We start from the raw sequence: 13,352 nt of genomic DNA on the forward strand, positions 1-13,352 counted from the left end.
TTATTTGTTTTTGTTTTTGTTTTTTTAAGAAAAAAGCATATAGAATATATAACAGAAGATCACAACTGAAATAATGATCAATGGAAAGAAAGCCACAAACAAGAAATAGAGAAAGAATCTGACTGAGCCATGGGGAACTCTAGAATCTAAATACTGAAGAATTTACAAACAATTCTCAACTCTAAAAGTCAGAGACATCTAAAGAGAATAAAGAAAATCTGCAAATGTGTAGAGTCTAGACAGCCAAGTATTAAGAGGAGTGCCACTCCCATTCATTCATATACTCTGCTTTTCAGCAGCACTGGCAGTTACATAGCTTTTGACAGACCGAATAGCTCACAAATGACAATATTTACTACTTGAACCTTTAACAAAAAGTATATCAACTCATACTTTGAAAGAATAAGAGGGTAGGGAACTATTAAAGTATTGTTTTGATTAGTTTTTGCCAACTAGAAATGAACTAGTCACCTAGGAACTGGGAATCTCAATGGAAGACCTACCTTCATCAGACTGGCCTGTGGGCATGTCTACGGGTCGGCTTTTTAAAAATGACTGATGGAGTGCCCAGCCCTACCGTCACTTGTGGGTAGGTGGTCCTGAGTTGTGTAAGAAAGCAGGCTGCCCAAGCTGCGAGAAATAAAGACAGTAAGCAGCCTTCCTTCACAGCCTCGGCTTCAGCTCCTGCCTCCAGGTTCTTGTCTTGACCTGCCTTTGCTCCCCTTGATGACAGACTGTAAAGTGAAGATGAAAGAAATTCCTTCATCCTCAAGTTGCTTTAGGTCAATGTTCTAGCACAGCATCAAAGAAACTAACTAGAACAAATGTAATTCAATTTTAGGTCACATAGTGAGGTCCTGATGTTTAGGATTTGCTTTACTTTGAATCTGAAATGTCCCTCAAAGGCCTAAGTGTTAGAAGCTTGTCCCTTCGTTGGTGTTATAGCCAAAGGAGGGAACATGAGGTGGAGCTCACTGCAGTGCTAAGATACTTTCAAGTGAGCCCTCAACAAAGCCTGTTGGGATGCTGGTCTGTTTCTCTCTTTTGCTTCCTGACTCTCAAAAGACTCTCTCTCAGGTTTACTATCCAGTCCCTACCAACACATGCATCCCTGACATATGCCCAATGTACTGAAGTAAACTGGACCTACAATAAAACCTCCCAGACTGAGGCAAAGTACACTTTTCCTTGTCACAGGTCATTTACTGTAACAGAAAGATGATGGATTTGTTCCTTTTCTCCTTGCTGTAACAAAATTCCTAAGAAAAGCAACTTAAGGAAGGGTTTATTTAGGTTCACAGCACTGGAGCAGTCAACTGTGACAGGAATCATGGTGGCAGGAGTCTACAGCAGCTAGGATGTCTGCAGTTATGAAGCAGAAAGAAATGAATGCTGGCACCTAGTTTGCTTTCTCCTTTTTCACTCTGGGCTCCAGCCGATGGACAGAATGGTGCCCTACCCATTCAAGATGTGCTCCTTGTTCATTTAAACCTTTCTGCAAACACCCGTATGAACACACGATAATTATAAATCCCATCATGTGACAATGAAAATTAGTTATCATAGGTCAAAAATAATTTAAGGTCAAAACGTTTTAGTGGGACTATTGGTACAATTTTCCTCTATCTGGTATAAGAGTAGAATCTTAGGACAGTTTGGTATTAAGTATAGAATTTTGTCAGGAAAGAATTATGGAACAGGTAACAACCTGATACCCCAGGCCCAATTCAGGAAGTGGTCAGTGGCCACTTAATCAATCTCACGTGGCTGCTTGGCTTTACCTCCTGCCGCTCCTAAGTCCCATCCCTCCTACCATGAGGTAGCCATGGCGTTTTAGAAATAAGCTAATGTGCGTGTCTTTCATTTGCAGAGCCAAAGATAGCTCCTGAGCCAGGGCTCGTGTGCAATCTGCCCTACAACTATAAGGAAGACAGTAGGTCAGTATACAGTATGAAGGTTAATACACTATGAGTGAAAAGTATAAAGGAGAAAAATATAGCAGCAGAGAAGTACAGCAGTAAGCTGCTTCCTGGTCATCATCTGTGCTACAGTGGGGATCTAATAAAGGCAGGAAGCTCTGAAACACAGCTCCCCTAGATCTCTGGGAAATTTTCAAACAACAAAGTTCAGTCAGCAGAGGTGGCAGAAACAGGACATGAACCAGAATAGACATAGCGTCAGTAGGGTGCCCAGGTACACGGGGACCCACAACACTGCAGCGTAAGTGGGAAGCAGGCTGGTCTTGACCCAGAGTAAGACACCCAGGTATATGAGATCAGAAAAATGCAGTGGCAGGAGCTTCAGAAGCAAGGGGCAAGTCAGCTGTAGCTGATTCAGGGGAGGACTTGCAGGCATGTGAGGACCCACAGCACATATGAGAAAAGGGAGCAGGCAGGGTGTGACGAGAGCTGGATCCCCCAGCATGCAGGGACTCAAAACATGCAGATAAAGTGGCAGAAGCGGGAAGCAAGTTAGAGCTGACCTAGATTAGGGCACCCAGGCATACCACAGTATGTGACAACAGAAGCAGAGGCCAGCCAAGGGTATGTTGACACTGGATAGTGTGTTATCACTGATAGTTGCTGACTCTCAGGGGAAGACCAGGGACAGTGCTAGAGTTCTGAGTGCCAATCTCACAGCAAAAGAAAAAAGGGGGAAAGAAGGTTGAACTAAAAAAAAATGAAAGTCAAGAAAAGATAAGGAGAAAGGAAGGAAATTTCAGAACTGCAAAGAAGACAAGGATGCACCCCAAGAGAAGAAAACAATAAAATAAGGAATGAATTCCAGATATGAAAAGGCTACACAGAGATATCATTTAAAAAATGTAAAGTAAAATTAAAGAAAAAGACTTTAATAAAGAGAGAATTGGTAAAGAAAAGGCAAACTGAAATGATGCTGACAAGGAAAGGAAAATGTAATGATCCAAACGTAAAGCCCAGTGGCAAGCCTCAGCAGCAGTGTGACAACATGGGGACCAAGAGGATCAGTGCCTGAAGACAGTGTAGAGGAACTGCATCTTTCTGCCAAAGTCAGGAAGTGGGGGACAGGAACACAGGAGACTTTGGGTCACCATGAAAAGACCAAATTTATGAATTACGGAGATAGAAGAATTCCCTGCCCATGGCAAACATTTCCCATTCTAGAGAAAATGGTACTCATCCAGACATAAGAGCCTAACAGAACACCAATGGACAGGACCAGGAAAAAAAAAAACTCTCCGTGTCATATTACAGTTAAAATTCTAAAAACAGAATACAAAAGGGATGTTTTTCCTCATTAACTTCAGCTGCTGACCAGTCTTCTGAGGAAGTCCCATGTCCATAAGATAAAGTCTTAACTGGTGATTACTATGGGTGGCCCAGCCCTCTGTAGATCATACCACCCCTGGGTAGGTGATTCTGGACTATATAAAAAAACAAGCTGAGCATGAGCCTATGAGCTAGTCTGAATTGGAGCCAGCAAGCACTGTTACTACATGGTTCCCACCCTGACTTGCTTCAGTGATGCACTGTGACCTGGAAGTGTAAGGCAAATAAATCCATTCCTCCCCCACATTTCTTTTGACCTGCATATTTAATCACAGCAACCAAGTAATCCAAGCACAGTAATAACTGATGAGTCAATACAAAGTTTTAAGTCAAGAGAGGCTTAGAGACTTATATTCTGATTTCTGAAAAGCTAAAAACTGCCAATCCAGACTGTTATTCTTGGTAAAAAAAAAATTACCTGTCTTAATTGAAAATTTAAAACTTCACATAATTAAAACTAATGGAATTCGTGGCCAATAAGCCAAGTAATGGAAGGAGGATTGCTGCAGAATACTGTATGGAATGTAAGGAATTCTCCCAATCTGAAGAGAAAATACCCAAAAGACCAAAGCGGGGAATAAATACCAGAACAACACGCCAAAAGAGATTTAGGAAAACACTACAAAATTAAATAAAATTATAGAAACCAATACACATATTTCAGTAATAACTATGTTAATGGTCTCAATGCCCCCAACAAAAGATACAGACTAGCAAACTGTAATAGAGAGCAAGACCCATCTTTTTGCTTTCTCTCTGCCAAATTTCATACACAGCTCGGAACTTCCTGCCAGAAATGGCACTGCCAAGACAACTAACAATCAAGATAATCCTCTCAGACATGGCCACAGAGCAATCTGATCTGGGCAATCTATCCATTGAGACTGCCACAGATGACCCCAAACTATGTCAGGTGTCAGCTTAAACTAAGGAAGACACCTGTGAGTAACGTTTTATACCTATACAGATGTAGTACTACCTTAGTAACAACTCCCCTCAATAAGACATCTTTCTAGTTGAACTTTCAAATGTATTCAAGTAACTCTGGCCTGATTTGTGCTCAAAATAATGTTCTTGCTAATTAGTATGCTATAACACAACAAAAATATCACTGCGCACAATATTCATTTGTCCATGAAAAAAATAAGTATAGACAACTCACAAAATATTTAGGTAGATTCTATACTTATTTCACAATATATCACCTCTTTCTATATATAACTATCTAACTAGAAAAAAGATTTCTCACAGTCTCCATAAATATGGAGGGTAGATTGAACTAGGAATTTCAGTTTTTGTTTTGTTAGGTGAGATAATGTCTCTCTATATAACCCAGGCCAGTCTTGAGCTCACTATGTATCCTAAACTGACCTTGAATTTTTATCATCCTGCCTCATCCTCCACACACACACCATCTGCCACCCCCACCCCCAAGTGCTTACAGGTATTTATCACCATAAGCTTAATCTGGTTCCTCTATTATCATTAGCATATACCATTTATATAAAATAATGGTTTCATAACATTTTTAAACACATAAACAATATTTGATGCTATTCTCCCCCCCCCCTTTTCAGCCTCCCTTAACCCCCTCTTGAATCCTACTGGTCTCCCTGCCCCTCAAGACAGAAAAATATGGAAGTCTCCAAAATATGAAAGTCTCCAAATCTGCATTCCATTTCGACGCAAACCAGCACACCACCTCCCAACAGCTCCCCCCATCTTTAACTCAATGCAAACCTCTTCTTACTCTTTCAATGTATAACTTATGAATTATTGTGGCTTTTTGTAAATGTTGATTTTGGCTTTGTGGGCTCTTCCTGGGTCTTCCTTTGTCTCCTGGTTATCTTCTCTGGCTCGGCTCAGCTTCTCCTAGCTCCACTGTCATCGCCTGTCTTCTCTGATCCTACTTCTGCCTGCTCCACCATCCTACTAATACTCTACCTCCTTACTACTCTCTCCCTTTCCTCTCAGCCTCTGCTAGCTTTTATATCCGCTCCTGTTCCCAGAAGTCCAAGAGCCAACTGACACTGAAGAGCACAGGGTCATTTAAAGCACATAGTTCATACTGCATATTATGTTCTTACTTCATGTATATTACACCTGACATACATGAAAATAACCCAAGCCTCCTATAGGACTTACACCTCTGTCACTAAACACTCCTCAAACACATCCACAACTGACTAGATGATCACTGAATCATCTCTACTACACTGCCGTTCGTCTCACCCAGTCATCTGGCTCAGGCCTGGGTATCGCGGGGATTAGGATTTTTTACAAGGAAGCGGCTTTGGATTAAATGTCCTATGGCTGGGCTGACAGGCTTTACCGGCCTCCTTCCATCGTGTTTTCACATAGCAAAAGTCTCTGTCTTCTCTTACGAGAGTTCTCAATCCTCTTCCATGCTAACAGAAGTGACAGTGAAGTGCCAAAGCCTGAGCTCACTGTCCCCCACATCACTGCTTTCTAAGGCTGCATGTCAAACATGCTGCTTGACTTCACGTTACATTTTTATCTCAACTTTGCTTTACTTTTAAAAAACATTTCCCCAATTATTTCTTTATCCCTTAACTTACAATGCCTTAAGAGTCTGTGTAAGGAAAACTGGAAATCCTAGAATTCTTAGTTACAGTGAATTCATGGTTACTGTGACAATATGGTAACCACATTTCTCAAAACAGAACCCCCAACATATAATTTTAAAAAATTATGGTGCCTAGAAAGAGAACTGGCACTATTCCAGAACACCCAAGACTAGGACTTTTCCAGATGAAGTTATAGTCTCTGTACCTTCACTTATCTATGAAGGTAATGAATACAATTACATGTGGAATGGCATTTAAATAGAATCAAACAAGGATATAGTGGCATAGAAATTCTCAACGACTACCTGATGGAAACAAACAATCAGCTTAACAGTAACACAGCTTTGTCAACTGAGATGTCTCAGATGCACAGAATAGCTGATAAAACTATGACTGTTGCTAAAAAGAACACGTACCCTCATGGCAGAACTTCACCTATAGATGCTATTGCTAATAACTGCAAATAGTAATTCCATTGTTTTCAGTTTTCTATAAAAGTTAATATGAGCCACAACATAAACCTCTTCCTATATGAAGCAATAAACAGATTCCAAATATGGTGAAACTCCATTCACATGTAAATATGGAAAAATTCACCCACGGTAGACATCATGGCAAATATGGGTGACAGATGGGAATGCAGTTACTGTGTCCAATGTATATTTCAGGGGGAAGAAACCTATAAGTTGTATTAGTGTGGATACATCTAACAAGAAATCAAAGTTTCATCATGTTAAAGAATTAGAAGGTACTGCTAAATCACTAAATGGGTATGAGAGTAGTTTTACTGGACAGCCATTAAGGTTTGAATAGCTTAAGTACTATGATTTTTTTTTTCATGTCAATGATCACGGACCAACTTCACACAGAAATTATAGCATTTATCTATTTCTCGTTATTTTTATTTTAGTCTATTGAAATAAATTCTACAACTAAAATGAAGCATAGGAACATAATAAGAGTCACTTGTTTCAGGTAAGTAGAAAATTATTTGGGAAATGTTTATTGGAGTAATGTTGCTTGAGATTAAGAATCCGACAAAAAATACTACCAATGCCAAAGTATTCAATAGAGTTAGTTAAGAGGATTAATTTCATTAATATTGGATAAGGGATATATTAGAGTTTCTTAAAGTAGAAAAAAAATAATTTACTGCATGCAGATGTTAGGGAAGTAGAAAGAGTCTATTCTACCCGCTGCAACATCTGGAAGATTCCACGTACAATCTTAAAATGATGGAAACAAAAGCAAGATTACAAGAGATTGGTATTATGAAAACAGTATGACCTCGCAGATAACTATGGCTTATACCCTATATCAACTAAAATAAGTTATTCAAGTTATTTGAACCGCACAAAACATTGGATCGGTCAAGTGTTTTTTTCATTACAAGGGGATGGCAAAGCAAAACAAGACCGCCAAGCAGTACAGAAAACCGCGAGCTTTGGAAAAGCTAAGGAAGCCGACTTTCCGGTCAGTAGCCATGTACGTGGACACAACTGCACCAAATCAGGCGGATTCCAAGGCCTGATGTAAATGCGGGGGAGGAAAAACCGTTACAAAGTGACAGGCATCGATCGATCATCATCCTGGATTTCATTTACACCACCCCGCTTCGGCCAGGACCAGGAAGCCTGGAAAATGGAACTTTCCCCCAACGTGCAGTCGCTCGCCAGAGCTCCTCGGTTCTCGCCCTGGGGCAACAGGGGGCCCCCTCTCCACGCCACGCGGAGTCCCGGAGCCGCACGGTCACAATCCCGCTGGCCCAGAGGCGACCGGGCGGGGCGGGGCGGGGAGGAGACTCGGGGAACCCAAGGGCGCGGGGCTCACCAGCTGCTGTACCTCGTCGCATGAGGCCATAGCCCTGGTGGGACGTAGGGAAACGGAGGTCTCAGGCCGGACGCAAACCCAGGTCCCCGGCCGCTTCGGAGAGAGCCCCGCTGGGCGTTAACTGGCGGGGCACGGGGCGTGCCCGGCGCCCCGCAGCCGTTAATGGGCGGGGCGGCCTCTGCTGAGAGGCTGGGGCGGGGCCGAGGCGGATGGCTGCGGGAACGCGCCAGGGACTGCCAGGGGTTCCCGCGCTCGGGGCGAGCTTCCCCCGGGTGTGGCCCGCCGGGCGTTTTAGACGAAAAGTCAAGTGTGCGGGGAAGGTGACTGGAAACGTGAGCCTCGGAGGCCAAGCTCTGGGTCCCTCGACTCCCGCCACTGGCGGAAACAGTGGCTGCGAGCCGTACCCCCCCTGACCGCGCGGAGCCCGGAAGTGGGCGGGGCCTCGCGCCGGGGCCGGGCGCCCAGATTGAGTCCCGAGCGGAAGTGGGTGTGGCGGGGCGTGTCCACTGGGACGCGGCCCCATTGAGGCGGTGTCAGCGCTCGCGGGACTCGAGACTCTTCAAAGCTGGGATCGCGCGTGCCGCCCAGCCACTGAGACCCAAGCCGCACTCCGGGTCCTCCAGGCGTCCGGCCATGGTGTCGGGCTGAGCGCTCCTGGGGCTGAGAAGCTGAGCCGCGGTGAATGGAGGGGTCGCTGGAGCTGAGCTCGGAGGCGATCCTGCGCTTCCTCGCCGAGCGTGGGGGCCGGGCGGGACACTCGGAATTGGTGCAACACTTCAGGGACGCCCTGGGTGGCCAGCGCGAACAGCGCACCCGCGCCCGCGAGCGCTTCAAGGAACTGGTCAACGCCGTGGCCACCGTGCGCACCGATCCTGATGGTACCAAGTATGTGCAGCTCAAGAAAAGGTTCTGCACGGGGGAGTCCCCCCCACTTGAGGCCGAGCTCCCCCGGGAACCCCCGCGTATCGAGGTGACCGAGGAGCCTCAAGTCCCGGACCTTGCAGCGGAGACATGCGAGGGCAGCCAGCTCCAGGAGGCAAATCCACAGTTGTCTCTCGGACTGGGTGGCGAACTGAGCGACCAAGAGCCTCCGGCCCCTGCTCAAGGTGGGGCCCAAGGTAAGGACTCGCCACAGGAGGTCGAGGCCCTGTCCTGGGAGTCGGGTCCCGGGTCCAGCGAGAACCTTAAACTCCCTCCACAGGGGGAACCTGAAGGTGGCAGTTCCCCTAGTGGGCCAAATACACCCAGGTCGGCCCGTCAGAACTTTCGGGATCTGGTGATGGGCAGCTCCCCGCAACTAAAGAGGAGCGTGGGTCCTGGGGACGGTAGCGCTGGAGGTCGCAGCAGAGGAGGGGGCGACTCCGATAGCGCATCGTTAGCTTCTTCGTCCGCAGAAGAGGAGAGTAGCGGCGGGGCCTCGGTTACCTTGGATCCCCTGGAGCACGCCTGGATGCTCTCAGCTTCCGAGGGCAAGTGGGACAGCCTAGAAGGGCTGCTCACTTGTGAGCCGGGCCTGCTCTCGAAGCGAGACTTCATCACCGGCTTCACTTGTCTCCACTGGGCCGCCAAGCACGGCAGGCAGGAGCTCCTGGCCATGTTGGTCAACTTTGCCACCAAACACCAGCTGCCAGTGAACATCAATGCCAGGTCGAGCGGAGGCTACACTGCCCTACATTTGGCAGCGATGCATGGGCATGTAGAGGTGGTGAAGTTACTAGTGGGGGCCTACGACGCAGATGTAGACATCAGGGACTACAGCGGGAGAAAGGCCTCTCAGTATCTGAGCGAGAGCATCGCAGAGGAGATAAAGAACCTGGTGGGAGCCCTAGACGAAGATGAGGGAGACAGCCCCGCCGCCCGCGGGAGTGGGCGCTGGAGACTTTCAAAGGTGCTCCCATCACACATCACTCACAAACTCTCCCCGGTCGTGGAAGACGGAGCTGAACTTCAACACCACTTCGCCGAGGGATGGGCAGGAGGAAGCAAAGCAAAGGATTCAGGTCGCAAAGGCTCGGGCAGCTCAAGTGGACGGATAAAACCAAGGCTCAACAAAATCCGATTCCGAACCCAGATCATTCACACCACTCCCTCCTTCAGGGATGCTGAACAGACACTGGAGGAAGGGGAGGAGGAGGAGGAGGAGGAAAGGTCTCTTAGAGGCTACTCATCTTCCTTTAAACTGAGACCGAAGTCCAATGTATTTGGGTAAAATAATTCTCACTAGAAATGCTAAGGCTTATTTGTCTTCAAGGTAGAATAATACTGGGTATGGCTAAGAAGTGCAAGCAGAAAAGACAAGATAAATTATGCATTTCAACTTTCTGGCTTGGGGTAGATCTGTAATAATCCTTTCAGGATAGCATTCTGGGGCAAGAAAATGTCTCTGAAGTGATTCATAATGCACTGATTTGTGCCTCTTCCCCGACCCCACCCTGGTAACCTGGAACTTGTGAGAACTGGAATTATTGATGACTAAGAGTCCCTTTGCTTTTTAATCATTATGAGATACCATGCAGAGTAAGGGCCATGAGAAAATGCAAAACACATGGTAATGCAAACTGAACCTGCTAATGTTTTTCTAAGTGAATGAAACTAGAGGCTGCCCTGATTTTCTGCTATGCACACTTGCTAAAGAAGGTCAAGGTCAGAGTTGAAATGTGAAACTACAAATGAGGATTATGTGAATGGAGATGGGAATCTCATTGATAATGTCTTACTTGTATTGTAAGTAGCAGTTCCCATTTTTTTAAAAAGCAGTTTTACTTTTAATCACTGAACTGAAGAAGGAAGCAGCGTTCGCTTTCGAGTTACTGTAATCTGGTTTGTGCCTATATAACACTATACGGTACATTAATAACCATAAACTTCTGGTTCACTAGAAGAACACATTTATTTAAATGGATGAGCACATAGCAACCTATGGTACTTTTTTAAAATGTGTATGTTTTGTTGATTATCACCAACTAGTTTTACTACTCTTAAATTCTAAACATTCTGAGGTTTGTATTCTGGGTTTTGTTGTTGTTGTTGTTTTGTTGTCGTTTTTGATGAAGCTTACAATACTTAGACTGATTTACTTATCACCTAAACCATTCCTTGTTTAGAAAATAGCAAAATATGCTTCTGTGAAGTAATTATTAAATCAGCTTAATATGTTTCTCATGTAAGAGACATTTTAATTTTATTAATACATTCATAGTCTCTATGCTTTGAGCAACATTTTACAAATGTGCAAAATACTAAATCTTTCACTTTTCTTATGTTTCTTTGTATCTACTCAAAGAACTATGGTGTGGTTACAGAAAGCCTAGATAGTCTGCCCATTTAAAAATGGGCAATTTATTATACTTTATAAAAAGAAAGAGAAATGGGGCCATTTCTGTATTTCAATGCTGCTAGCTATTGAATTTCCTTATATATAGTTGAAAAATACTATTCCTTAAAATTAAAGACTTTTACAACTGTGATCCTTAATTACATTCCATTCACTTGTGCTAAGAGTAAATGGCTTTCTAATTATTTTAAAATTTAACTTACAAACATATTAAATCTTATAACAAGATCAGAAACTTCTGTAGGGGACTGGTTTGACCAAATCCTTCTCTCTCAGTCCTTCTGGCCTGATTGCTGAAACCTAAGTTGTTAGAGCCTCCAACATAGAAGGCAGAGTGAGCAGCCAAGTCCTCAGAGTAGAGGGGACTGCATGGTTATACAGAGCTGCACAGCAGTTTGTTGTTAACTAGCCTCCCCAAGTCATAGAAATTTCTAACAAATTTGTCATATCTCAAAATAGCACTTATTTAAATATGGATTGAAGATGCTCATGAAATATATAAGTTGTGACTAAGGAGATGGCTCAGTGTGTCCGAGCACTTGTTCTGCGAGCATGAGGACCTGTGACTGAATCCCCAGCACCCATCTAACAAGGTATGCATAGTTGAGGGTATGAGTAACCTAACATGAGGTACTGAGACAGGCAGCTCCTCAGAGTCCAGTAGCCAGCCAGCCTACCTGAAAGCAGTGACTTCTGGACCAGGGAGGCTGTCTCAAGGTGGAAGAAAGGCATCGAGGAAGTCACCTGACATTCTACTGGCTTCAGAAGAAGCACACATGAGTGCTCCCAAACATGCTCGTGCCTACACTACACACAAACACACATACACACATAAGTTGCTACCCACTTATGTGCCTTTATCTTTGTTTTAGGATTTAAGTAGATCGTGTACATTGATAAGCACTTTTTCTGTACACATAAGTGAAAAGCCAATGTAAAAAGCAATCATGTGTTCCATGTCTTAGACGTGTTAGCTATCTCTAGTGCCAAATAAGCTTACAGTTCCTCATCTGGGACTTTTAAATTCCATGCTAAGATAAGGCAACTATCATTTAACTTGCTTTTCACACTAAAAGTTTAAAACTATGATAAAACATTAAATTTTTTTCTGGAGTCATTCCTGGGCAGGCCAGACAGCTCAGCAGATGAAAGTGGTTATCTTACAAGACCTGAGTTTGGCCCTAGAACCCACAATGGATGGAGAAAACTTAACTCTTCAAAATTGTCCTCCAGCCTCCACATGTGCACCATGGTGTCTGCACACCTGTACTCACACAGACACACAGAGCTAATTAGTTTAAATTTCAAAACCACCGAAAGGAACTCCGGGCATTCCTTGTCATAATGGACCTTGTGCAATAAATATAAACATTTTAAGCTACTTAACACCATTCCTCTTTTTTTTTTTTCAATATCCAAACCAAGAGTAGAAAAAATGATTCCTGTAATTTGATAATCATAAAGTTGTATCTCTCAGTAGTGGCAATAGATAAATACAGACATCTGTTGACAAGATACTGTGTAGTTTCAAAACAAGTTTATGTGTCCTCCAGGTACGCTTGAAACTATGAATGTCAGTTTGCTTTTATGGTATGTAAAATGCAGCTAACGGGGTACTAGTTTAGTCACACCTGAAATATTGGAATGTGATGTTTGTCTTTTGTATTTTTAAGTAAGTGAAAGTTTGTGAGTTTAAGAATCTGTGAAGTTTGTGGAAATAAAAGGTCCATCATAGAGATCAAAGTGTGGAGTTTCTGTGGTTCTTTAGTTGCTTTATATATGGCTCACAAAATGCTTCTCGAAGTTTCCATTTTATTTGGTTCTTCTCCCACCTTGTAAATATACAGCTACAGTATCCCTAATTCACGATAGGAAATGAAGGCCCATGGCCTAGAGAGTCTTCCTTTGTGTAGCTTTTGTCTTTTCTGAACATTAAGTTGCCAGATTTTTAGGGAAACCACTTCCGTTTGGCAGCAATAATGGAGGAGTCTCTTTAACAAACATCAGGACCTTTTAAGATGAAAAAACGAGAAGGCTGGGAAGTGGCTTAGTCAGTACGTACAGTGCTCACAGGCATGGACAGAGGCTAACCTAACCAAGATAATCCCTCCCAGGCATGTCCACCTGCTTGGTTCCTAGGTGAGTCTGGATCCTGTAGAGTTAATTAGTCTTAGCTATCACAGAGATTAAGTTAAATCCTCTGAGAATTCACTGAAAACCAACATTCTTTTAAATTAAGCCAATTGCAGGAGGATATATGAAACTGTTGCTCATGTTAAGCTAAATAAGCTA

The 13,352-nt window shown here is 43.8% G+C and overlaps 2 protein-coding genes across 3 annotated transcripts in view; one reads left to right on the top strand and one right to left on the bottom strand.

The window, feature by feature from the left end:
* Septin10 (septin 10) overlaps positions 1-7,878 on the bottom strand; it is a 51,296-nt gene extending 43,418 nt beyond the window's left edge. For both annotated transcript variants that reach the window (XM_021204453.2, XM_029542491.1), the window contains exon 1: positions 7,727-7,878. In XM_021204453.2, the coding sequence (XP_021060112.2) occupies positions 7,727-7,756 (30 nt within the window). In that variant the 5' untranslated portion in view covers positions 7,757-7,878. The remainder of the gene's footprint in view (positions 1-7,726) is intronic.
* A 395-nt stretch (positions 7,879-8,273) lies between these two features.
* Positions 8,274-12,781, top strand: Sowahc (sosondowah ankyrin repeat domain family member C). The gene has a single exon (XM_021205232.2). The coding sequence runs from the start codon at positions 8,409-8,411 to the stop codon at positions 9,933-9,935; it is 1,527 nt and encodes a 508-aa protein (XP_021060891.1). The 5' UTR covers positions 8,274-8,408; the 3' UTR covers positions 9,936-12,781.
* The last annotated feature ends 571 nt before the right edge of the window (positions 12,782-13,352 follow it).

Source organism: Mus pahari, chromosome 9, assembly GCF_900095145.1.
Source record: "Mus pahari chromosome 9, PAHARI_EIJ_v1.1, whole genome shotgun sequence".
Taxonomy (NCBI): Eukaryota; Metazoa; Chordata; class Mammalia; order Rodentia; family Muridae; genus Mus; species Mus pahari.